General features: G+C 37.9%; 1 protein-coding gene across 1 annotated transcript in view; it reads left to right on the top strand.

Moving 5' to 3' along the window:
* Window positions 1-23,702, top strand: part of pcdh15b (protocadherin-related 15b) — a 212,322-nt gene that overhangs the window by 26,824 nt on the left and 161,796 nt on the right. Inside the window, exons 2-4 of the mRNA XM_046853892.1 lie at window positions 1,439-1,556; window positions 17,680-17,694; window positions 17,886-17,951. Coding sequence (XP_046709848.1) covers window positions 1,466-1,556; window positions 17,680-17,694; window positions 17,886-17,951 — 172 coding nt within the window. The 5' untranslated portion in view covers window positions 1,439-1,465. The remainder of the gene's footprint in view (window positions 1-1,438; window positions 1,557-17,679; window positions 17,695-17,885; window positions 17,952-23,702) is intronic.

A 23,702-nucleotide genomic window follows, 5' to 3' on the forward strand; every position in this document is an offset into this window, starting at 1 on the left:
TACGTGTGCAACAAATGGCATTTCTTCCCCTTCTGTTTTTTTTTTTTTATATATATATATTTAACTTTTTTTTCATGTAGCATTAGAAAGCCAGATTCTATGTTGTTATTCTGGGCTATAAAACTAGAGGCGTCATTACAGCAGTATACTTGATCCGTATAATTTTTACCCAAAGCTTTTTTATTTATAAAGAAATATGAACAAAGAAAGGGACATTTTCCAATTCTTGCTCCCATTATGCATTTATATATATATATATATATATATATATATATATATATATATATATATATATATATATATATATATAAATGCATAATAGCAAGAATATATATATATATATATATATATATATATATATATATATATATATATATATATATATATAGAGGGCTGTCAATCGATTACAGATTAATCACATGCTTGTCATGGGTTCACATTAGTCAGAATATTAGCAACATAAAAAAAATAAATATTTCCCTTCTCTATCATACTGGTTCCAATTATTGATGGGCTAAATCAGGTGAGGCAGAAAAAAAGACGAATCTTTTAGGGTAGAAATGAAAACATCCCAGATTTAGAAGATTTGTTTTATTATTATTATTATTATTATTATTATTATTTTTTTTTTTTTTTTTTTTTTTTTGGTAGACTCTGACATGTCTGAGATTTATGTCTTGATTCTACACCAAATGTTAATTATCATAATTTTAGTTCACAGGAAGTCTCAGGACTCAGGAGTGTGTTTAGATAATTCTTGTTAATTTGTTGAAAGACTAAAGGTTTGTGGCTACCTGACCACTACTGGAATTTAAGAGGTTTTAGCATGAAAGACATGGTTTGTAAATGATGGTGTAGTAGAAGTAAAGTGTGCTGCACTAAGCCCTGACATAAAGCCCACTTAACAACTTTGCGATTAACGCTAATAATAAAAGTCTTCTTTCACATTAGCGATCAACCCATTGTGCTTTTGAGGCTGAATGAACAGCCACCAGCTAATTTAAAATGGAACACCAAACAGTGGAACAACTTTATATTAATTTTCATGTTTTTGGAATGGGATGTTCAGTGGTCCGGTATCCACATACCATCCACATATCCAGTGAGTAGACTGAGCTACATGGACAGGCCATTGATTTTACACAACATCTGGTTCCAGAATTTTTCAATGGGAATTTTTATTTTCCAGTTAAGCCAGGATTGTGTTTATTAATCAGATAGCAATTAAAATACCTTATGACTTGTAATTCCCGATGAAGTAAACAAAACTACGCTTTTTTCCCTTTAAAACACAATGTCAAACACTCAAAAACTCAATTTACTTTGGACAGAACAATCATCTTTATTGAATTGAACTATCTTTGTCATTCCTGCTACATAAAACTATTGTAAATGGTTCATGTGAAATACATCATTTATCCTTTCTTTTTGTTTGTAGGTGGACCAGCAGTAACGTTCAGGGAAGATGTGCCAGCAGTTGTGGCTCTTTCAATGGCTGAGGATCGGCATCGGTGTCCTCTTAGTCACAGCTTCCAGCTGGTCTCAGGACTCAGATGGTAAGTGCTGCTCTGTAAAATATTCACTTAGCATTACAATCAGTTCCCTGTGACCACTGACGAATTTAGTCAATCAACAAACAAATTGAATTTGAAAAGTTTTTTTGCTATGTAGCAATGTTTAAACGTAATACACTTAACAGTAATGCGGCACATCTAAATGCTTTAAGTACAGCAAGCAATCTAGAATCCTGCTGCACTTAACATATCAGACCATCTTAACAAGAAATTAGCATGCACAAACATCAGACTTTTTCTACTCAGCAGCATGCACTGCACTTAGAAATCTTGCAGAACAAAACCACCATAATACCCTCTTAAAAAAAAAATTGTGCCATAAATGACCTCCTACAAACTAATTATTTAAACTGTGATAAAGCAATCTTGAGTCTACCATGTAGGTATAAAGATTAGAAAGAAAGCATGAACCAATACTGTCAGTGCTCTTGATAGTTGCACAATGGAATGTGGTGGGAGTTGGGTTTTCCTGCACTTTTCATAAATAAAAGGCTCTTCTGGGTTTTTATTGGCTATAGGGCTGGTGTTGAAGGACCAGGTGACTAATGAATTTGGTGCTTTTCACAATCTTCACAGGTGAAACTGTAACGGTTCATAGAAGTGTGGTCAATCTGTCATTCTGAAATCAACAATTTTGAATTTGCCAAATATTACTTTTCGTGCACATGACTACACCATTATTTTGAGGCATCATTGTCTCCGTAGCACATAATTCCTAGTATTTTCTCACATTTATTTTATTTTTTCAGTTCAATCTAAGTACTTAGAAGTAACTGCTTCTTTTAAAATGTTCAGTGTAAACTCTCTAATTACATGACAAAATTTCATAGAAGAGTGCTGTCAGCCTGTGGCGTGTGCATTTCTGGTTTCCTCGCATTCGCTTTTGCTGCCGGTCGCGGTTTGTTTTTGATTTTTTTCGTTAGTTTTTTTTTAACTCTTCCTGGTTCCCTCTCTCGGCCATTCCCCGCTCTTTTTGTGCATTTTTCTTACGTGGACTATTCAGCATTCGGTCATAAGTTTTCGGACACGTTGTTTTTGTGCGTGTTTTTCTTATGTGAACTATCCAACATGTGGTCATAAGTTTTCGGACACTTAGTTTTTGTGTTTTTCTCATGTGAACTATCCAGCCTGTGGTCATAAGTTTTTAGACACTTCGTTTTTGTGGGGGTTTATTTAAACGTGGACTACTCAGCTTGTGGTTGACTCTTTGTTTTGCTGAATTAGTTTTTTGTGAATGAAGTCGTTGATTATATACCTCGCTGGCATCCTGCATTTGGGTCCAGCTACCTGCACCCTGACAGTACGATCTGGCCAGACATGGACCCAGAGGACGACCTCCAGACTTAACTCTCCTCTCTGGTGCAGATCACCACCTCCCATCACCAACAGATACAGGAACTGGCAAATGCAATTCGTGAATTGGCCCTTCAGCGCAACCAAGCCCCTGTTGTTCAGGCCTCCATTTCAGAAAACCCCACTGCTCATGCCCCTACGTCAGCAACCCCGGCACCAATCCCGCCACCGACGCCTCTGTGTGAGGTTCATCTACCAACCCCTGAGTGAATTGCGGGACAACTGGGGGAGTGCAGGCCGTTCCTCTTGAACTGTGAGATAACTTTTTAGCTTCGGCCATCGCCTTTTCCAGATGAACTTGCACCACAGACTTTCCCACCGCCGCGGCAGAGAGTGGGTGGGATTCCACTGCTCTCTACGACGCTTTCATCCGGGAACTTAACGCTGAGATCAAGAATGAGGGCCTGGACGCCCTGATCAGCCTAGCCACCCGAATTGACCAGCGGATGAAGGAGTTCTGTCCTGAGGGGGGGTGCCTTAGACCCTGGCAGCCCGGTCCATCTCCCGACCCACCTCGCTTCCATACTCCACAAACCCTGCTTCCACAGCCTATGGAGATTGGCCGACCCCATGAGAAGGAGAGGCATCGCTCTCACAGACTCTGCCTGTATTGTGGTGAGCCAGGGCACATGGCCGCCACCTGTCCAGCAAAAGAGAGGGCTTGGCGTTGAAAATGGGGCCAGCACCGGGCCAAGGACTCCCAGCCCCCTCTAGACCGCTGCTCAAGGTTCGGATCGACGTCAGGGGCCACAGCAATGAATTAGCTGTGTTTGTTGACTCCGGGCTGAATTTTTGGATAAGGAAAAAAACGACCAGGCTCCAAAAATGGCAAACCAGATGCCCTGTCCTGGCTGGGTTCCTGCGATGAGGAGGGAGGGAAAGAACCGAGCCACATCCTTCCTCTGTCAGTTTCCTTCCGTGCTTCATGGCACCTCACCACGGATGACTGTCCGGAGGGAAGGCTATATGTGCCGGACCAGCTCCATTCTCAGGTCCTCTAATGGTACCACAGCTCTCGACTTTTTTCTCACCCGGGTACCCCTCGCACTTTGGCCCTTCTGCAGCAACGTTTTTGGTAGCCCACTATTAAGGAAGATGTTCGCCAGTGTGTGGCCTCCTGTCCTATTTGCGCCCTGCACAAGAACCCTAGAAACTCACCGACGGGTCTCCTTCGTCCACTTCCCATTCCTCATGGACCATGGTCTTATATAGACTTAGATTTTGTTACCAGTCTACCCCCTCAGCTGGCCATACCACTATTCTCTTAGTAATAGATCTGTTTTCCAAGATGGCCCATTTTATACCTCTTTCAAAATTGCCCTCGGCCAAGGAAACTGCCCAGCTCCTGCTACAGCATGTCTTCCTGCTCCATGGTCTCCCAAGTAATATAGTCTCAAATTGGGGCCCACAGTTTACTGCCAATTTTTGGAGGGAATTCTGCCGCCTCCTGGGTATCTTGGTCAGCTTGTCTTCCGGGTCTCACCCGCAGACCAACGGGCAAGCAGAAAGGCTAAACCAAGACCTGGAGACGACCCTTCGCATCGTTTAAACCGATGACAAAGCCTTGTGGGCTTCTCGATTGATATCGGCTGAATACGCACACAATACTCTGCCGTCCTCAGCCACCGGCCTCTCCCCTTTTCAGGCCGCTTATGGTTACCACCCACCTATTTTTTCCTCCCAAGAAGTTGAGGCCTGGTACCATCAGCTGGTGCCTTGGTCAGGCGCTGCCGCCATGCCTGGAAGAAGGGCTGCTCTCCTCAGGTCTTCCTATTCCTATGCCTGCTGGGCCAACCGCAGGCGCTGACCAGCACCCGCTTACCGCCCTGGCCAGAGAATCTGGCTCTCTAAAAAGGAATTGCCCATGAAGGTAGCATGCAGGAAGCTAGCCCCTCGCTTTATTGGTCCTTTTCCTATATCCAAGGTGCTCAACCCTGTGGCAGTCTGCCCCCACCTTCCCAGAGTTTTTTGTGTCCACCCTACCTTCCATGTTTCACGCCTCAAACCGGTCCAAGCTTTCTTCCTGCTGAAAAGGTTTAAAGGCAACCAAAACAATGCACTGGATTACACCACTAGGGATTTTACTTGCCCAGTTGGCTAGTTAATTAATTTGTCTACTCATGATTGATAGCACTAATAGATTTAAACTTTAGCACTAAACAAATTTGTTTAACTATGAATTCTGGATTTCACAAGTACATTATATGGAAAAAAGTTTGTAAGGACCTGTGTAGGTGAACATCTCATTAAATATTTAATCTCCGTTTGCTGCTTTGTGAGCCTCCACATTTTTCGGAAAAATGCTGAACTAGATGTATGTGTATAGGGTGTTAGTAATTTCAGGTACTGATGTAGAATGAGAAGGCCTGCATCCCAATTGATCCTGTAAGTGTTCAATAGGGTTGAGGTTAGAACTCTGTACTAGGCCACTCAAGATCTTCCACTCCAATCTATGTAAACGCATATCTTAATGGAGCTGGAGCTTTGTGTTGCGAGTGATTGTCATGTCAGGTTTGGGTCTCCTAGTTCAAGTGAAGGGAAAGTTTTATGCTACCGCATCCAAAAACATTCTATACAATTGTTACTTTGTGGTGACAGTTTGGGGAAAAAAACACATATCGAGAAAAGCCCTTTACATTTTCAAATAAATAAACAGACATTTTTTTCTATGTCCTGTATTAACCATTCCCTGTCAGAAAAATGCTGATTTTATACACCTTTAATCTCGCATTGTGGCCATGCACCAGGTTGATTCAGTATTCAGTTCAGGTCTCCATCCTCGCCCTGTTTTTGTCAGGCTTATGGCAGATCAGGGAAAGCACCATTTTGCACTTCCCTTTTGTTGCATGTCTGCCCACTTCCCCACATTTTAATCTCCCAGGTACATAGACCCAAAGTCGTGTTAAAAAGGTAAAAAGAAACTGCTCTTACTATAAATGAGCTTTTTAACTCACTGTTTCAATCTGGTGGTGTCCTTTTTACCCTCATATTTAATTTAGGTGTACAATTGATTAATGGATGCTTTATATCCACGAAATGTCAAAACACACTTTAAACAAAGCAAGTAAATGAAAAATCATTTGTTTATGATTTATTTTAATTAAGCAGTGTGTCCATATTGTTACAGTGAACTCAATCCTATTGTACTTCTATAGTGTTTTTGTTTTAATTTATCGAATGCACTATTGATAAAGGTTAGTTTATTGGCTAATATTAAATACTATATTAAGTGAATGTGGTTCTTTCAAAGTTTTGTTGTGGTAATACATCTCTTGGGTAGCATAATGCCTGTTTGAAGATGATCTAATATATAATCTAATAAGATTTTATAATGCTATATATGATATTATTTAGATGCACTAAATTAACAACCCTCTGACCCTTGTATTAAAGCATTTCGGGTTCTCTTATAAACCAAGGAAACAGGACACAGTCCAACACACTAGCACTAATTTCTTTCAAAGTGATAACAAGTGGGAACAAGTAAAATGTTAATAATAATTTATAATTTATTAGATATAATCCTAAGGGCAGATAAATGGTGTGCCATGTATACTGTTTTTAGTATTCTTATTTTTAAAAGATTGTTAAAAAAAAAAAAATTGTTTAGTAAATAAATTCGGTAACACTATATGGACAAATGTATTGGGACACCTGACTTTTCCAGCCTTATGTGGCCCTTCCCAAACTGTTACCACAAAGTGGGAGGAAAGATAACTGTATAGGATGTTATGCGATGCAGTAGCATTACATTTTTATTTCACTTAAACTTGGAGACCCAAGTTCCTGTGCACAAAGCCAGCTCCATGAAGATATGGTATGCATGGGTTTAAGTTGAAGATCTTGAGCTGCCCTCCATCATTATGTGACTTTACAAATGCTTTTGTGGCTGATTGAGCACAAATCTACACAACCAGGTTATTATAACAGCAAATAGGGATTGAATGTAGAATTGAGTGTTCAAAAAGCACATACCAATCTTACGATCAGGTGTCAACAAACTTGTGCCTGTATCATGTATATAATACAACAACAATGCATATTTTAGTATAAAAAATCCTATTTTCAGTTGAGATAAAATGGTAAGACTGTACTCAAAAAAAAAAAAAAAAACCTGACTGGATAAATAACTAATAATCGTTTAATTTAGCAAATTGATCACAGACATATTACTAGTCGAGGTGTTTTTTAAATGGGTATTTTTGTCTTTTTATCATATCATCTAAACCATTTCAGACCACATTTAATTCCACTTTTATGAGAATTTGAATGACTCCTTTAAATGAAATAAAAAAATTAAATATCACATTCAATTATCTTAATCCCTAAATCAAATACAGCACTATTCACTCAAAAGTTCATCAGTTTATCTGAATAAAGCTGCAGTCTAATAAAAAGTACCTGATTCCAGTGAAGGCGCTTGTGTTCTGAATAAGATGGAGTACATTTAGTGCCAGATTTAGAGTCTGCAAATGAAGTTACATCATTGTTTATGATGAGAGTTAATATAAAGCTTATTCATAGATAAGCAACGTACACAAAAAAAAATTCCTATAAATAAACCACATTTAAGAATAAATATTGTCACAATGTAACTTTTCACAGAAGTCTTAATAAAGATTTGGAATGACAAAGACTGAGGTGACATTGAGAAAAACACCATGAGAGATGTTTTCCATCAAATATATTTATTTTGAGTAGAAAAAACGTATATATGTGTTAAACAAAATTCAGATATAATCACAATAGACTATTAGTACGATACTGTATGTCTGTATATATATTTAGATTTACCATACATTTACCATATGTTTATGAATCGCGTCATAGTTTTACGAGTTACCATTTTAAAAATGTTGCGATAATGCACTTCTATTTTAATTTCATCTTGCCTAGTTAAGTGTGAGATCTGAATATTGGGATTGTGCACAGTAAACTCTCCAGAATACTACTCAAGTCTTTCCTATTGTCAGTCGCTCTTAATTTCCTCACTCATTCATGTGTTTCCATTGTGCTTTTCTTCTTCTCCTCCTTTGGGAGCTGCTAAGGTTCAAATTGAGCATGATTTGAAGGAATTGAGCTCGGATTCTGTTACATTTATATAATTCCACAGTAAGAGGAAGTGCAAAGGGACTTTGAAACGCAGCCTTTAAACTCTCCGCCTTATTAAGAGGAGTGAAGGTTTCACCCGAGTAATAAGGCGGATTGTGTCTCGGGAGAGGCCTCGCAGTACAGTAAAATCCGACCAATGGTTCGCTCTCATCTCTGAAAAATTGTACTATGCCTGCTATAGCAAGGGACATGAATCAGCCAAGGGTCAGTCTGGACATGTCTACATGGCGTGCTAAGGACAAGGGTGAAATCCGCACTATGAAATGCAATCACATGCTTTTTTTTGTGCTGTTCAAGGGTTCCATCTTAGACACTGGCTGATGTTGGTGATCGCATAAGAGACACTACACCTTATTACAATCAGAATGCTTAAATTTGAAAGCCCTAATACCCTTCAATTATTTGATTTTGTAGTATAAATACAAGCCTATTCTAATTTCCTCTTCTTTATGGTCACATTTAAATAATGGAATCTATAAGTCGCGTAAAACATCGACAGAGTTGGGTCATTTATTAATGTTTCGTTCTTCTTGAACAATTCTTTCTTATGACAATGGATTAACAAGTTGTTTCAAAGTGTGCAACATCATTTGTCTGTAAATTGACAACTGTAGATGTTCTGTACAGTAAATAGAAATGATTTGTTTAAGGCCTGAGCTTTTATTCTTGTATCTTATTACAGCAGCATACAGTTGGTTATATAAAGGATACAGAATAGTTAGTTCACCTCCCCAGTCTTTTGGTCAGAGTCATTAATTTTTATGTCATGTGACAGCAGCAGAGGTTATGTACAGAATACTGTAGTTAGTTCACCTCCCCAGTCTTTTCGTATAAGTCATTCATTTCTTTTGAATAGCTGAATCATTCATTTATGTTTCCTGTACAGAGTTATTATAGTTTCCCTGTTACAAATAATTGAATAAATATTTGTTGTTTCTCATAATATATCCTCGAATGAATTTATATATATATTTTTGTACCTTTTTGGAATACGTTCCAAAAAATTTAACTTTTATTCTGCTGAAATGAATGAAATGTCTTAAATAAAGATTTTTCCTGAATGAGATTCAATGATCCAAGTCAGTAAAATGATCCGATCTTCCCATTAGTGCAGCAGATTATTCATGATAAGCCCTCGAGGACACATCGCAGTAGAGAGTCAAAGATTTTCTGTTGTGCCTGCGATGCAATGCTCCATCTTCGCCCTGCCAATACTGTGTTCCTACATCACAGGAAGAAGAAAGGTGCTGTGATTGTGGTCTGAGGTGCTGCTTTTTAAAGCTGCATACAAACCCTAAAAACGCATAGCCGAGTCTGATTGCACAATTTCAAATTCATCATGTGGCTTTTTTTTTCCATTTTTCCCCTTCCGACTCTGTTACATTCAGAAACGCGGCAGCTTTTAAAATTGCTATAAAATGAGCAATCATGAATATCGATATCTGGTGGAAAAGCACTTCAAGACGCAGCAGTTTTGTTTAAATATCTTATTTTTATGCGGAAAATATGTTGAATATGGGGGGAAAGAAGTGACCGAGGAAAGCTGTGTGTTATGGTCTGGGCTGCTTGTTTGTGTTCAGATTTGCTTCCTGTCAGTCATTTTATAAACACTTCAACAATATCATTTTACCCTGAGCCCATCTCAGTCTATTTGTAGAGGGGAAAAAAAAGAATGGTTAAAATCAACATGCGCCCAGCACAGCCAGATAATTATCCATTAAAGGGGAAAAACAGACAAAAGTAACAACCAAAAACAAGGTAAAGTTTTTTAGGTACTTATCCGTGATGCCATTTATTTTTGATGAAGGGGATAAAGCTGGAAGAAGAATTCACTATTGAATTGTTTCAATAAATGGCTTTAAGTAAAGAATAAAGGGCATATTTATAATTTCAGAGTGCCAGGTAGGGCAGTATATCATGTGACCAACTAATCAGTTAGCTAATGAGGCTAATACCAGAGCTAAACGAGAGTCATGGGTGCTCCTGATCATTCTTCGAAAGCAGCATAAGCTGAATTTTTTAGTGTTTTGTAGTGTTATAGTTTCTAAAGCTTCAGTAAATTCTTACACAGAACATCAGGAGGAGGAGAAATTGTGATCCCGGTAACATTGACCTTGTTGAAAACAAGTTGGATTTGATATTTTTCCAATCATCAGCAGGCCAGTTTTAGTGTTGACTGAGATTCCTGTTGGAATGGAAAAGTAATATTAACCTTGGCTTGGTTGTTGGCACCAGATTAGCTGGTTGGAGCATTTCAGAAATTGCTGATTTCCTCTGATTTTTTACACACAGTCGAGATGGTGCAAAAAAATAAATAGTGAAGAATCTGAAGGCTGATAGAAAACTGTTGATGATAGAGATCAGAGGCTGGCAGGTCCATGGTAACTCAACTATACACTTTTTACAACCCTTGTGAGCAAAAAAAATGCATCTCGGAATAACAACAGAAGAAAAGTTACATTATGTTTCACTCCTGTCAGCCAAGAACAAGAATCTGAAGCTATAATTTCAGTGACACCCTGAAAATGGACAGTTGAACACTGGAAGCAGATTAGAGTCAATCTTTAGCTGTCCAGTTTGGTTAAGTGTGTGCCTACAATAGACTCAGATTCTTGTTCTTGGTTGACACGAGTGGAACCTGATGTGGTCTTCTGCAAGTATAACATTAAGGTTCATTGTCTTTCGCTTTTTGTGATGCTTTTCTAATCACTATGGTTGCAAAGAGCGGTTATTCCAGCTACCATAGCCTTTCTATCAGTGTGAACCAATCTAGCTATTCACTGCGGATTTTTTTTGCACCTCATGTTATAAATCTGATTTGCTACTAGGTATTTGTGTGGTGGCTATTGGTTAATTATATTAGCTATAATTGTTAGCTAGCTGGATTTTTTGAATGGTATTAAATCAGGCTATGCTCATGATGGTATCATGCCATCTAAAGTATGGGCGTGAAATTCAGGGCCAGGTAACCTTACACGTTAAAAAGCCTCTCAGAGAGAATTTCCAGCATCATCTTGCTTTCTGTAATGGGGATACATGATATTGGCATCCACCTACTTGACTTGACAGGTAGTTCTTTGACTTCGTAGCACCGAACTATTGAATTCACAAATCTTTAAGTAGCAACAAACCAAACAAAAACAACCAAATGTAACTTTAAACATAAAAAAAATTACTGCCTGGCATGGGATAAGGGGATTAGGCACATGGGACATAGTGTTATTAAAAAAGAATTCATTATTTGTTTTGTCGCCCCAGCCAATTATTGATTATTTTCCTTTTAATGGCGTACAATGCATTTTATCTATTAAAAAGATGGATGAAAAAGATATTTGTTCCCTGCTCTGTGATTATGTAAGAGCAAGAGCCTGCCCCAATTACGCTTTCACTGGTTATTATTCATCCACATCATCAAACGCTACCATCCCATTAAAGAAAGCTTAATTATATCTGACTTTATTACATCACACCAAATTTGCTCTTTGATATTTGACCTCTTTTCATGAAAGTGCTATGGTCTATAGTATAGATCCATCTTCACTAAGATGAATCTACACAGCTGGGGCAATTTATTCTAAGAAACCATCAATTTGAAAGAGGTCTTTGAATCTGTTCTGATTGACGCCTGCTGTAAGATCAGGACCCGTAATGGGGCATCATTAAACATTCGGAAGCTTTAAACTCATAAAATCTATTCCTGGTTAACGGACGTTTATTCTATTAGAAAGATGGTTGGAATGATCGTCAAGAATCCTCGAGAGGAGCCAAAGGAAGGGAAGGAAGCCCATCCTGTTCTGAGTGCCAAACAGCTTAGCATGTGGTGAAAAGACTTGGTCACTGCAGAACTTCTTCGCAGAGATAACCCTCTATAGTGTCTAGGTGAAAATATTCACCACAGCAGGAACGTGAGTCATCGTTTTAAGAAGGAGATATAGATGAAATATCACTACAATTATATATATTTTTTAGGAACAGCTGCTGAATCATGTAATCATGTAGCAACAGTGCCTGGATACAGAGCTTCAGGTAACCTTTATATAAAGCATCAGAATCATATCAAGGACCTTGTCCTCATGTTCCAGTTCTTGGCAGACAAAAGTGGAAGCTTTAATATCCTGAACATTCTAAGCTGCTTTTCTCTTCAACACAGTTGTAAAAAAAAGTGGTTGTTTTGAGCTGCTATAGTTTTTTGTCAACTCGAACAAATCCAGCTATTTTCCCCTGATCTTCCACACATGGAACTGCCACTCTACTCTAGTTGACTCACTATAGGACCCAAATTGTGGTCTGTAGCCTATTACTTTACTACATTAGCCATACTGGTTAGCTAGCTAGATCTTTAAATGGAATAGTGTATAAATAATATTTTAAAAATGTAGTCATTTATGGTTATGGTTACCAGTGTACCAAGTTTCTGTCTGGTACTTTCACGACGTGAGAAAGCATCTGATGTTTATTCTGCATTATTTTATATATAGTGGTGCTGCTATTTGATCGACTAATCAGGCAGTTGCATACATTAGCAGCTGTTCCTATTAAAAGGGTTGCTGTATATACAAGCTATGGAAAAACAGCCAGGCCATGAATATGCAATTTTTTAACCAATTGAAAACTATTTATTCAAGAACGGCACCTTTTTTCAGGCTTCTGCTCTGGGACTTTGCTTCACGTCAACTCTGTACCATGTTACATGATCTCTGCACCTGTTTCACATTAGCCCTTGTATTTTAGTCTGACGGTGCACCTCACTCATTGTCTTATGTTTGACACCTTTGGTACTTAAGTTACATGTAAAGTTAAAAAACAAACTAATTCCTGTTGTCACGGATGATTCCAGATAAAGGTTGTTCTGTAGAAAGCCCTATTCTCTTAAATCTAAATAAGGCGCTTGGACTTGAGGAGCTACTGTATGGATGTTATTGATCGAATGTGCTAGTAGGATTGGTGGTTAGAAAAAACAACAACAAAAACCAATAATTCAATTGCAGGTCAACAATGGCACTGGAATGTCTTGGGACACAATCGAGTATGTTGAGAACCTTATTAAGCTGACATCTGTGATCGAAAACTAAAAAAAACACAGCTCCTCATTTGCACACCTGTTGAAACTTGGCCCACTTCAGTTTGTTTAAGTAAATATGGTTGCTGAAAACACTGCATCCAAACAATGGCCTGGTTGCTAAGAACCCTGATCCGCTCGAATTTACCATGTTGCTGCATTCAAGCTTTGTAACTTGAGATACGCATTATTAATCTCTAATTCATGAGCAGCAGACTGAAGGCAACAGATAGTAGCTTTGTATGTGAATAGTTTGAGGATTCTGCTGGCAGACACAACAAACAGCTGTGTTATGCTTCATAGGATTGACGTGCCTAACAGAATGGTTTATTTCAGTACTGCGGTGATTGTCTCGTACCTGTTGACCCCAAAGAAAAGTGGTAGAGAGAGAGAGAGAGAGAAGCAGCGGAGGATGAGAGTGACCTGAAACTAAATTTCTTTATGCTCTCAAATGCAGCTCTATGCAATTATACATCTCTCTCTCTCTCTCTCTCTCTCTCTCTCTCTCTCTCTCTCTGTTTTATAAAGGGGAGCAGTTTTCTCAAATCATTAAATGGTGGACATGGTGCACAATTGCGCTGCCTCATTTCCTCATCTGTTTACCAATCTGTCTATCCATCCAGCCATCCATCCAACTGCTCATTTAGTGTTCCAGTTGACTACTTTACAGTATATAGGTGTATTCTCTGCTATATGTTGGAGTCCGAAAAGTCTAAGACCACTATTCGTCAAACTAAATCATAAAAAAGTAAGATGTCAGCAATAACCTGAAAGAAAGTAGAATCTTAGGAATATTTATAGAAAGTTCAGAAATGTAAGCCTACACCACAGCATACATATCTAACATTCTTCTTCTTCTTTTGGCTTCTCTTATTAGGGGTTGCCACAGCGGATCATCCTTCTCCATACCCCCCTGTCCTCTACATTTGTCTCTTTCAAACCAACTACCTGCATGTCTTCCCTCACCACATCCATAAACCTCCTCCTTGGTCTTCCTCTTTTCCTGCTTCCTGGTGGCTCCATCCTCAGCATTCTCCTACTGATATAGCCCATGTTCCTCCTCTGCACATGTCCAAACCATCTCAATCTCACCTCCCTCACTTTGTCCCCAAAATGTCCTACATGCTCTGTCCCTCTAATAAACTTGTTTCTTATCCTGTCCATCGTCGTCACTCCCAACAAAAACCTCAGCATCTTCAGCTCTGCTACCTCGAGCTCCACCTCCTGTCATTTAGTCAAATAAACATAACTAATATAAACAATGGAATCAACAACTTGATGCATTTTTATTATTGCAGAAATGCAATGCATAAATAAATATTGATCCTTGATTTATTTTACAGAACATACATGTCTTTCCTCGCTTGCAATCTCCCTCTCTTTCTGTCTCTCCAAATCCCCCATTCCATATCATTGGCTTGATCCGCCATTACAAGTTCTAATAGGACTAATTCTGTTTTTGGAATCAAGAACGAAGACTTGAGATGGAATGCATAAGAAAATCATAGAAATACTCAACGGAATTTCAGACCATGTTAGTATGCAGCACGTCCCCCCTGTGCTTTAAGCACTTGAGCTTGCACGGATTAAACATGTTTGTGTACAACCTGACGACCCGTGTTGGATCAAAAGCCATCAGAGACTCGTCTGAACGTGCTCTTTAATGGAAGGAATCAGCCTCAAGTAAAAAACCTTAACAATATGATTTCTTTTGCATACGGAAAACAGTTCTGAATGTTGAGCTGCATTATATGGTAAAAGTATTGGGACACCTGAGTGTTCCATTTATATGTAGTTCTTCTCCAAACTGTTACCACAATGTTAGAGGCAGACAATTGTATAGTATGTTTTTAGATATTGTAGCATTTAGGAAGTAAGGAAATGTGCTTTATATGTGTCACAGGTACTTTACAGCATAGTGAAATTCTTTCTTCACATATCTCAGTGATGTTAGGTAGCTGGGTATCAGAGTGCAGGGTCAGCCATGATACAAGCTCCCCTGGAGCACAGAGGTTTATGGGCCTTGCTTAAGGGCCCCAAGCGTGGCAGCTTAACAATGCCGGGGCCTGAACCCTGCTCTTCTGATCAGTTTCCCAGAGCCATTTTCCCTTCACTTGAACTAGGAGACCTGAACCTGTGCACAAAACCAGCTCCATGAAGATATGATTTACATGGGTTGGAGTGAATGTTCTTGAGTGGCCTGTTATAGAGCTCTGACCTCAACCCTAGTGAACACCTTGAATTAAATTAATTGGTCCAATGACCCTACATAAGTACCTGATTTTACTAACACCCTTTTGGCTGAATAAACACAAATCTTAACAAACACTCCAAAATCTAGTGGAACAACTTCACTTGAAAAGTGGAGGTTATTAAAATGGCAAATTTAATAATATAAAAATAATATAAAAATAAAAGGTTCAAAGAGCATATGAATCTTAAGGCCATTGTCCCGCACGGATCAAGAGTCGGAATCCGGTAGTAAAGTCAATACACTTTATTAGCCTTAGAACACAATGCAGATACTTCCAGAGAAGAAAACACCGGATAACAGGTGGAATGCTTAGAATAGGTAGTCCAAAGATGATCTGTAGTGTAACTTATAGATCAAAAAAAAAAAGAAAAAAAGAATAATAAATACATATTACATTTTTTTTTTTAACATATTAAAAATTACCCCAAAAAACTCATTTGCATTGAAACAAGAAACAGGTGCTTGTGTGTGTGTGTGTGTGTGTGTGTGTGTGTGTGTGTGTGTGTGTGTGTGTGTGTGTGTGTGTGTGTGTGTGTGTGAGATCAGTGATATGTTTTCCTGACATGGAAGGGCAGTGGCTGTTGAGAAATGTAGTCTATGGTCAATACTCTTGACAGTTTGATACTTGAGGTCCGGATCTTCATGTTCTGATTTGGGTTTGTTAGTATGTATTTATTTATTTTCCAAAATATGAAAAGAAAAACCACATTTTATATATATAATTATTATTATTTTTTTTTCATTTTAAACAATATTTACAACAAATTCATAACACGGCAAACAGCATGGTGCTTATGAGTGACTGTTGGTTTTGAGTCAGCTAGTGAACAATAAGAGAAAGCAAAAAAGTGACTGACAGAGAAGTGAAGATCAGAATCAACAGCTGATGCTTTCAATGTTTAATTGAATAACAAAGTGTGCAAAGTCTTTTCTCCAAACTCCGTTTTGAAGACGTTCAATTTCCAGAAGGAATCTGTCATGTTACACCTGTTTTTCAAAGTATTATAATCGGTAATTACCCAGTAATGTGCCTTAAAATAACCTGTTTACTGACTATTGTGAGCAATTCTGAAACACACCATATTGCAAAAAGATACAGTACTGTGAGAAACTAGTTTTAGGTTCAGGTCAGGTCAAGTCCAGTAGGCTTTTATTGAATAGGGGATATAGCATACAGTAAAAAGAAAAAACATTCCACCAGGACCAAGGCGCTAGAATAAACAACACGAACACGAGCACACTCCTTTTCCCAGCAACCACTGAAGCCACCCAACATGGCCGACACCTTTGGCATCTCTCAATGAACTCACTCATGTCCTCGCCCCGCTTTCCCCAGCTAATTGAGCTCAGGTGTACCCAAACCCACGAGATCTCCTCCTTAGATGATTGATTGATTGACTGATTGATTGATAGATAGATAGATAGATAGATAGATAGATAGATAGATAGATAGATAGATAGATAGATAGATAGATAGATAGATAGATAGCCCTAACCCTCTTGTATGCTTTTTCATTTTTCTTTCATCTTCTTACATCTCTCTCTCTTTCTCTCTCAAATAGCTGTATATTAATGGCTTAAGCCTTCACTGCTAGTTCTAAAATGACATTGGGACTAGCAAGTCAGGCTTGAGATTGAATGCGTAAGAAATTAGTTCTACACAAAAGAGCAATTTAAAGAAAAATGTCTGACAAATGTCTTGAACTGAAACATCTGAGCAATGTCTTGTGGTGTGGTAATTGTGGTACAAGCAGAATAATTGACTACGGCCTTTGAGTTATGAGAAAATGAATGCACAGTGGAGGTGGAACAGCCTCTCCGCTTCACATCATGGCTGCATTACCACCTCGAGTGTGCATTATTTTTCTAATAATTCATAATAATCTTAACACCATGGCATTTCATGCATCCAATCATCAGGACATGAATTATATTTTTATATATTTTTTTGTTTATAAGTTCCTGTATTTAACCCTTACTGAAATCTTGTAATTGCAAAGGTCAATCTGTGTGCAAAGAAGCTCACGATAAAATAAAAACTTCCGAATCGGATGTGGATTTGGTTCGTACATCATTCTGTGTTATGAGTGCAGAATGATGTGATAGTGTGCGAGGAATCAGTTAATGAAATCAGTTGTATGTCAAGGACACTTTAGATCACGTTTATGTTTCATTTAACGCCTCAAATACCATTGAGTCTAATTTCTCAGTTTGTTAACATTGCAGGACTTAATAAATAAATCAAAGTTGTTGATTAATAGAGAAAGGTCACTCTGTTTTCTTTCTCTTTCCCCCTGTTCCTGTGATGGCCCTATTTCCATTTACAGACTGGCAGTATGAGGGTAAGTCTGTTATTTTTCTTCTTTTCATCTTGTGCATCTCCTGTCTTACCTGTTCTAGGAAAAGTACTTCTACCAATAGAACCTATGTCCATGTGACAGCCATGCTGCTTTAGCAATTTGAAATGCTAGCTAAAAGTAGCCAAATAGTAGCTGTATTAAGAAATGTATTATCTGTTTCTCTTCCACACCAGAGTGCAAGCTCTCCAGAAGTGGTCCACCAGCCACCATAGTAGCCATAGATGAAGAGAGTCCGAATGGTAAGCCCTTTGTTTTCATGACTTGCACAATTAAGCACATCAGTTTGCCATATTAACTCCATTACTGCATTGCTGAAGAGTTTGGTTTTGAAGTGGAGACCTTTGCAACCGGGCAAGTTGGCAAGTTCTACCAGCCTTGAAAGAGATCATGTGATTTTTAATCATATAAATGTAAGAAATGTTTGTCATTGTTATACACAGCTTTCCATCTAATCAGTTATTTATTTCTGAAAAAAAAAAAAAAAAAAAGCTGAATAAATTCCCTTGGATCCTTTTCATGTTCATTGCAAGGAACGCGCAGCTTAAGCTTTACCCAGACTCATGTAATTTATATTTAACAATTTTTTATAAATGATATATGCTGCACGAATGACAAATGTTCCAGTTGTGGCGAACCTCATTCCTCCCCTTTTTTTTATAATTTTTTATTTTTAAGTCTCTACTGAACATCACAAAGGCTGCCGCATGGGATGTAAAACTAAAAATCCAGAGCCCTTTATGAAACACTTCTTTTTCCCCTCTCTTTCTCTTGCTAGGACTGTAATTGGGCATGGGTATTACCAAACTGCTCTATGACTATGCTTAGAGAGCTAGGTTTTAGCATTAGCCAAGGCGCATGGAATGTTTTTTAAAGCATTCAAGACAAGGTTTGGGGTCAGAGCTCAAGGTTAGCCATGATACAGCACATTTTGGACCAGAGAGATTTAAAAACATTGCTCAGGGGTCCAACAGTGCTGGAGTCTAAACCTCAGACATTCTGATCAGTCTTAAACATGCTCTGATACAAGCTGTATAATGTAGTGGATGCCCAAATTCATGAGCTATATTTCAGCCTGTAGCCCTGCTGCAGCAGTGAAAATCTCTTTGGATTATCAGATTTTATGTGGTCAGTTACAAGGGTCACTGATTTTATCTATTATATATTCTGTTTTAGAAACCATTCTGCCATTTAAACAGAAACACCACACAAGCTAAATAATCATGCAGCTGATCCATCCCTGCCATTAGCTGGCTAGTTTAGCATTGAGCAATTATCATGGTTGCTAAGCTAACAGTTATTTGTAATTGGTAATGATTCTGGCTGGAAGAAAGATGTATCTTTTTTGACATGCATTCCAGTAAGAGATTTCAAAACATTTCACAGGTATCCATTAGACTAACTGACTTTGTGAGCTAACACTTGGCAGGATTAAGACCTGACAGCCAATAATTCACAAATTCTCTTACGTTTTCCTGTAAACCCTGCCTTGGAAATCACAGAAAAAATAAGATAAAATACAATACTCTTTTCACTGAAGACACAAAATTACAACACGGCAGTTTTCCTCGACTGAGGTTCATGAACATAGTGACAAAGTGGAAAATTATTCAGTGAAAATAGGAAATGTCTTTGGGGCTACAGCACTAAATGTCCAGGCCAGGTTTTACCCCTGGTTTTAACTAGAAATACATAGTAAATTATGTTTTATCAGAAATATGCAGTAATTCTTAAGTTCTATTTTCCAAAATGGATTCAATCCAGTAGCTTTATTTAAACCACCATGACTATAACCACTAATTTCTAACAAGCCACTGGTAACCACTGAAAAATAAACACCTGGTGCTTGCACCCCTGGGATCCCAGTCCTAGTTTATACCTAGTTTATGAAAATGTGTCACTGGACACAAAAAGATTTTCTGGATTCTCGTTTTATTCAGAATAATCTATTTATATTTGGTTCCTCAGACCAGAAATTTGCATTTTGTTTACCAAACCACTGCAGAAAGCATGGAAATTCATGTGAATGCTTCACTCCCAGTATTCCTCAATACAATGGATTGTGGCTGCTTTTTGTGCCACATTTTGAAAATCTCCACTCCAATGCATATTGTTGTTGAATAGAAGCTCTACACTATTGGGCTAAACCCAAAATGGCAAAAATATGACACTTTTAATGGTTTTAATAACAAATTCTTTTTTCAAAAAATGAAACTAATGCTTTATTAAAACTAAGTTTGCCTGCATCAAGCAAAGAAAACAACTGAGGAGATAAAAAAAAAAAAAAAAAAAAAAAAATGGGTTAAGAACTGTTCAATGCATTATTAAAACCTGGAAAAACAGTGGTGAAGCATCATCTTCGAGGGAGAAATGTGTTCGGGGCAAAAATAAATCTTGTATGATTGTGAATGGAGATCATTTAAAAATCAAATTGTGGAAAATAAAAAAAGGAACAGTAGAATTCACAGCTATGTTTACTAGTGAAAGTAACAGCATTTCCATGTAACAATGTGAAGAGAACTCAAGGTATTTGGACTAAACAGGGGTGTAGCCTTAAGAAAACCACCTATTAGTGAAAAGGTTTGCTAAGAAGAAAAATCTGATAAGAAGCATAAGAAAAAGGACAAATAGAAAAAGGTCATGTGGTCTAAAAAGTCAAACTTTACCCTGGTCCAGAGTGATGGGCACATCTGGGTAAGAGGAGAGGAGGAGGAAGTGATGCACCTATCATGTCTATTGTCAACTGTACATGTCTGTGGGGAAAATGTTTTGATCTGGGGTTGCTTTTAGTTGATCAAGTCTAGGTTCAGCAACGTTATGTGCCCCAAAAAATGACCAAATTTACCGTCAATGGATTTATTTTTCCCTGATGGCACAGACTTATTCCAAGATGACAATGACAGTGCATTCATCTGGCTCAAATTGTGAAAGAGAGTTTCATGAGGCATCATTTGCACACATGGATTGGCCACCACAGGGTCCAGATAACTCCATTTAGAATCTTTGGAATGGGATGAAGAAGACTTTATGCACTGTTCTGACTCTTCCAGCTTCAATGCAAGATCTTGGAAAGAAATGAATGCAACTGTGGATTAAAATAAATATTGTGGCCTTGCAAAAGCTTATCGAAACGACAGCCCAATGTAATATTAGTGTTCAACTTTTATTTTGGCCAGCCAGTGTGTCACATGTTCTACACCAACAAGCTGATTACAAGTGCAAAAGGTTCTAAACTTAGAGTTGTAAATTTGTAAGAATCTGCTTGGATCCGATTGATTCCCAATACGCATTGTCTGAACTTTATGTGTTTGACTTGCAGTAATTAACAAAGTAGACACAACTTCTTTGGTGTGGGAAATTCATTAAGCACTTCACACAAGACCAACTGTGAATCGGCCAATATATTATAATACTCAGAGGTTTAACACACCATTTCTGTTGTTTGTTTTTTTAACTTGAAGGAGATGTTAAAGAGCACTTAATTCAGAGAACCTTGCTGCCAGCCAGACCATCAATTCACCATCATTTAGTCAGTCTACTCATGACATCAGATGCCAAAGGGGTTCCAACACAAAGTAAAGGGCACCTTGTCACATCCGATAACTTCATGCAAGTTGTATTAGATTTTTTTATTATAAAGTATTTACAGGATTGTGGTTATTAGAAGGATTGACAAATGAATCATTGCTTCACAATTTTCAGTGAAAGAAGCATTAAAATGAGAAGACCATTGTGTGTTACCTATTTAGCAGTTTTATGCTTATTAATCACGTTATAATCCATAGGATGGAAACCTGGTATAAAACTAAAAAAGACTCTTGAGGAGCAGTAGTATTTTTAAACCATTGCATTAACTCATATCTTTTGATTCCATTTACCGAAATGATTTGGCTTTAAATTCAAATTCGAATGTTCCCGATTCCGAGCACCGTTCAACAAGGATTATTTCCATAAGTTACATCAGTGCAGGGTAGTTTTGCTACAGTGGTCTCGAATGAGAAAACAAATGTAATAGAAAAAAAAAATGCTACAAAGAGCCATTAGTAATTTTTACACATTCTTGTATAGCAGATTGGTATAAAGATCATAACACACAATATCAAAGTCTTGTTTTTGACTTTGTCCTACACACATTTAAGCACTGCCCCAAAAATATATAATTTCTTGCTAAAAGAGGGGAGATTTGAACAAACCACATGCAAATATTAGCCGAGATGACATCAGTGAGTCAGCGGATCCTATAGGTTTATTCACCTTGTCTGTTTCTTTCATTTACGAATGACAATTACCAGTGTGTGATTTCAGACCAATACTGTTTAGTAACTTATTCCTCCTTAATTGACAATAACAGAGTCACTATTTTCCTGTTTTGAGTTTGGAAGGAAAAAACAGCTCACACTTGGATCAACAGTCAATTGACATTATGTTTATTATGTAAAGTCGTCACAGATCATTACATATGCAAAGCTTCCAATTACGCTCCGTGCTTCTTGCTACTCATAGCATGGCTTCAACCGTTTTTCCTCATGTTGGACCAGTGAGACTCACATTAAAGTCAGGTACTGATGAAGGTGAGGTGAGGAGGCCTGGGATGCAGGCATTGTTCCAATTCATCCCAAAGATGTTCAACAGGGTTGAAGAAAGAGCTCTATAACAGGCCACTTAAGATCTTCCACTCCAACCTATGTAAAGCATATCTTCATAGAGCTGGCATTGTGCACAGGGGCATTGTCATGCTGGAACAGATTTGGGTCTCCTAGTTCAGGTGAAGGGAAAATGTAATGCTAGTGCATCCAAAAACACCCTATACAATTGTGTGCCTCTAATTTTGTGATCTGGGAAAGAACCAGTTTCTAATGAATGAATTACTCATTTGTTTCCTTTATTCACAACCAGCAAGTACTAGTTTGTTTAAATTGTTCACACAACTAGTTCTTGCTGTTTTTACAGAATCAGTAACATTTCATTTAGATTTATCAGCAAGTCATGATCAGTAAGCATTTTTATCAGTAGTTTCAGCCAATCACAGCTCCAATACAGCTCCCAAAGGCGTCACATTTTTAACACGGACTTCAGTGAATACAAATATGAAATAAAGCATGAACAAAAAAGATTCCTTTGTTTAAAAGGTTTGTTTAAAATCCCGATTTGTTTACGAACAAAACACCACTTAGCCTGAGTGATGTATGTTTGCAGAAGTGATCATATCTCTGAGATTGTTGACTAAATGAATAATAGTTTGTGCAAAAACTTGTCTAATGCCTGTTTTATTTTGAGATTTCTGTTTAGCATCTACATTATTTCCCCCATTATTCTCCTCCTATTCTACATCCAGTCTCCATTTGCTCTTCTGGGAAGATGTTCCACAAGGATTGTGCTTGTAGAGATTTTTGCTCATTCAGCTCAATGGGTTTTGGTAAAAGCAGGTAATGATTTAAGATGAGCAGGCCTGGGGTGCAGTCAGTGTTTTAGTTCATCCAAAAGGTGTTGAAGAGAGTTGAGGTCAGAGCTCTATAGCAGGCCACTCAAAAGTTTCCACTAGAAACTCGGGTTAATCCTGGAATAGGTTTGAGTTTCCTAGTTCAAGTAAAGGGAAACTTGTATGCTTTGTTTGCTACCATTAAATGCAGGTTTGAGGATGAACAGTGGCACTTTGTATATGCTGTGTCATATCATAGTCTGCAATAAATGCCAAATGATTTGACTATAATTATATAATAAATATATAAATTCTATCAAATATTCATCTACTTCTGGCTGTCGGGAAAAACTGCAATTCGAAGTTGAATAAAACCCAAGAAAGAAAACTAATAATTTGGAAAGAAGTGTTTTATTTAATCTCATAAAAAAATTAAAAGCTTCTGAATGTAACATTTGAGAATATAAGTGCACCAGTTTCTTGTGGAAAAATGCTGCTGCACGAAGCATCAATTTCATGTCATTTCAAGTCAACGAGTGAACAGTAAAAAAGAATAAGAGCTCCAAGCATCCCC

The sequence above is a fragment of the Silurus meridionalis genome, chromosome 7 (genome assembly GCF_014805685.1).
Source record: "Silurus meridionalis isolate SWU-2019-XX chromosome 7, ASM1480568v1, whole genome shotgun sequence".
In the NCBI taxonomy this organism is placed as follows: domain Eukaryota; kingdom Metazoa; phylum Chordata; class Actinopteri; order Siluriformes; family Siluridae; genus Silurus; species Silurus meridionalis.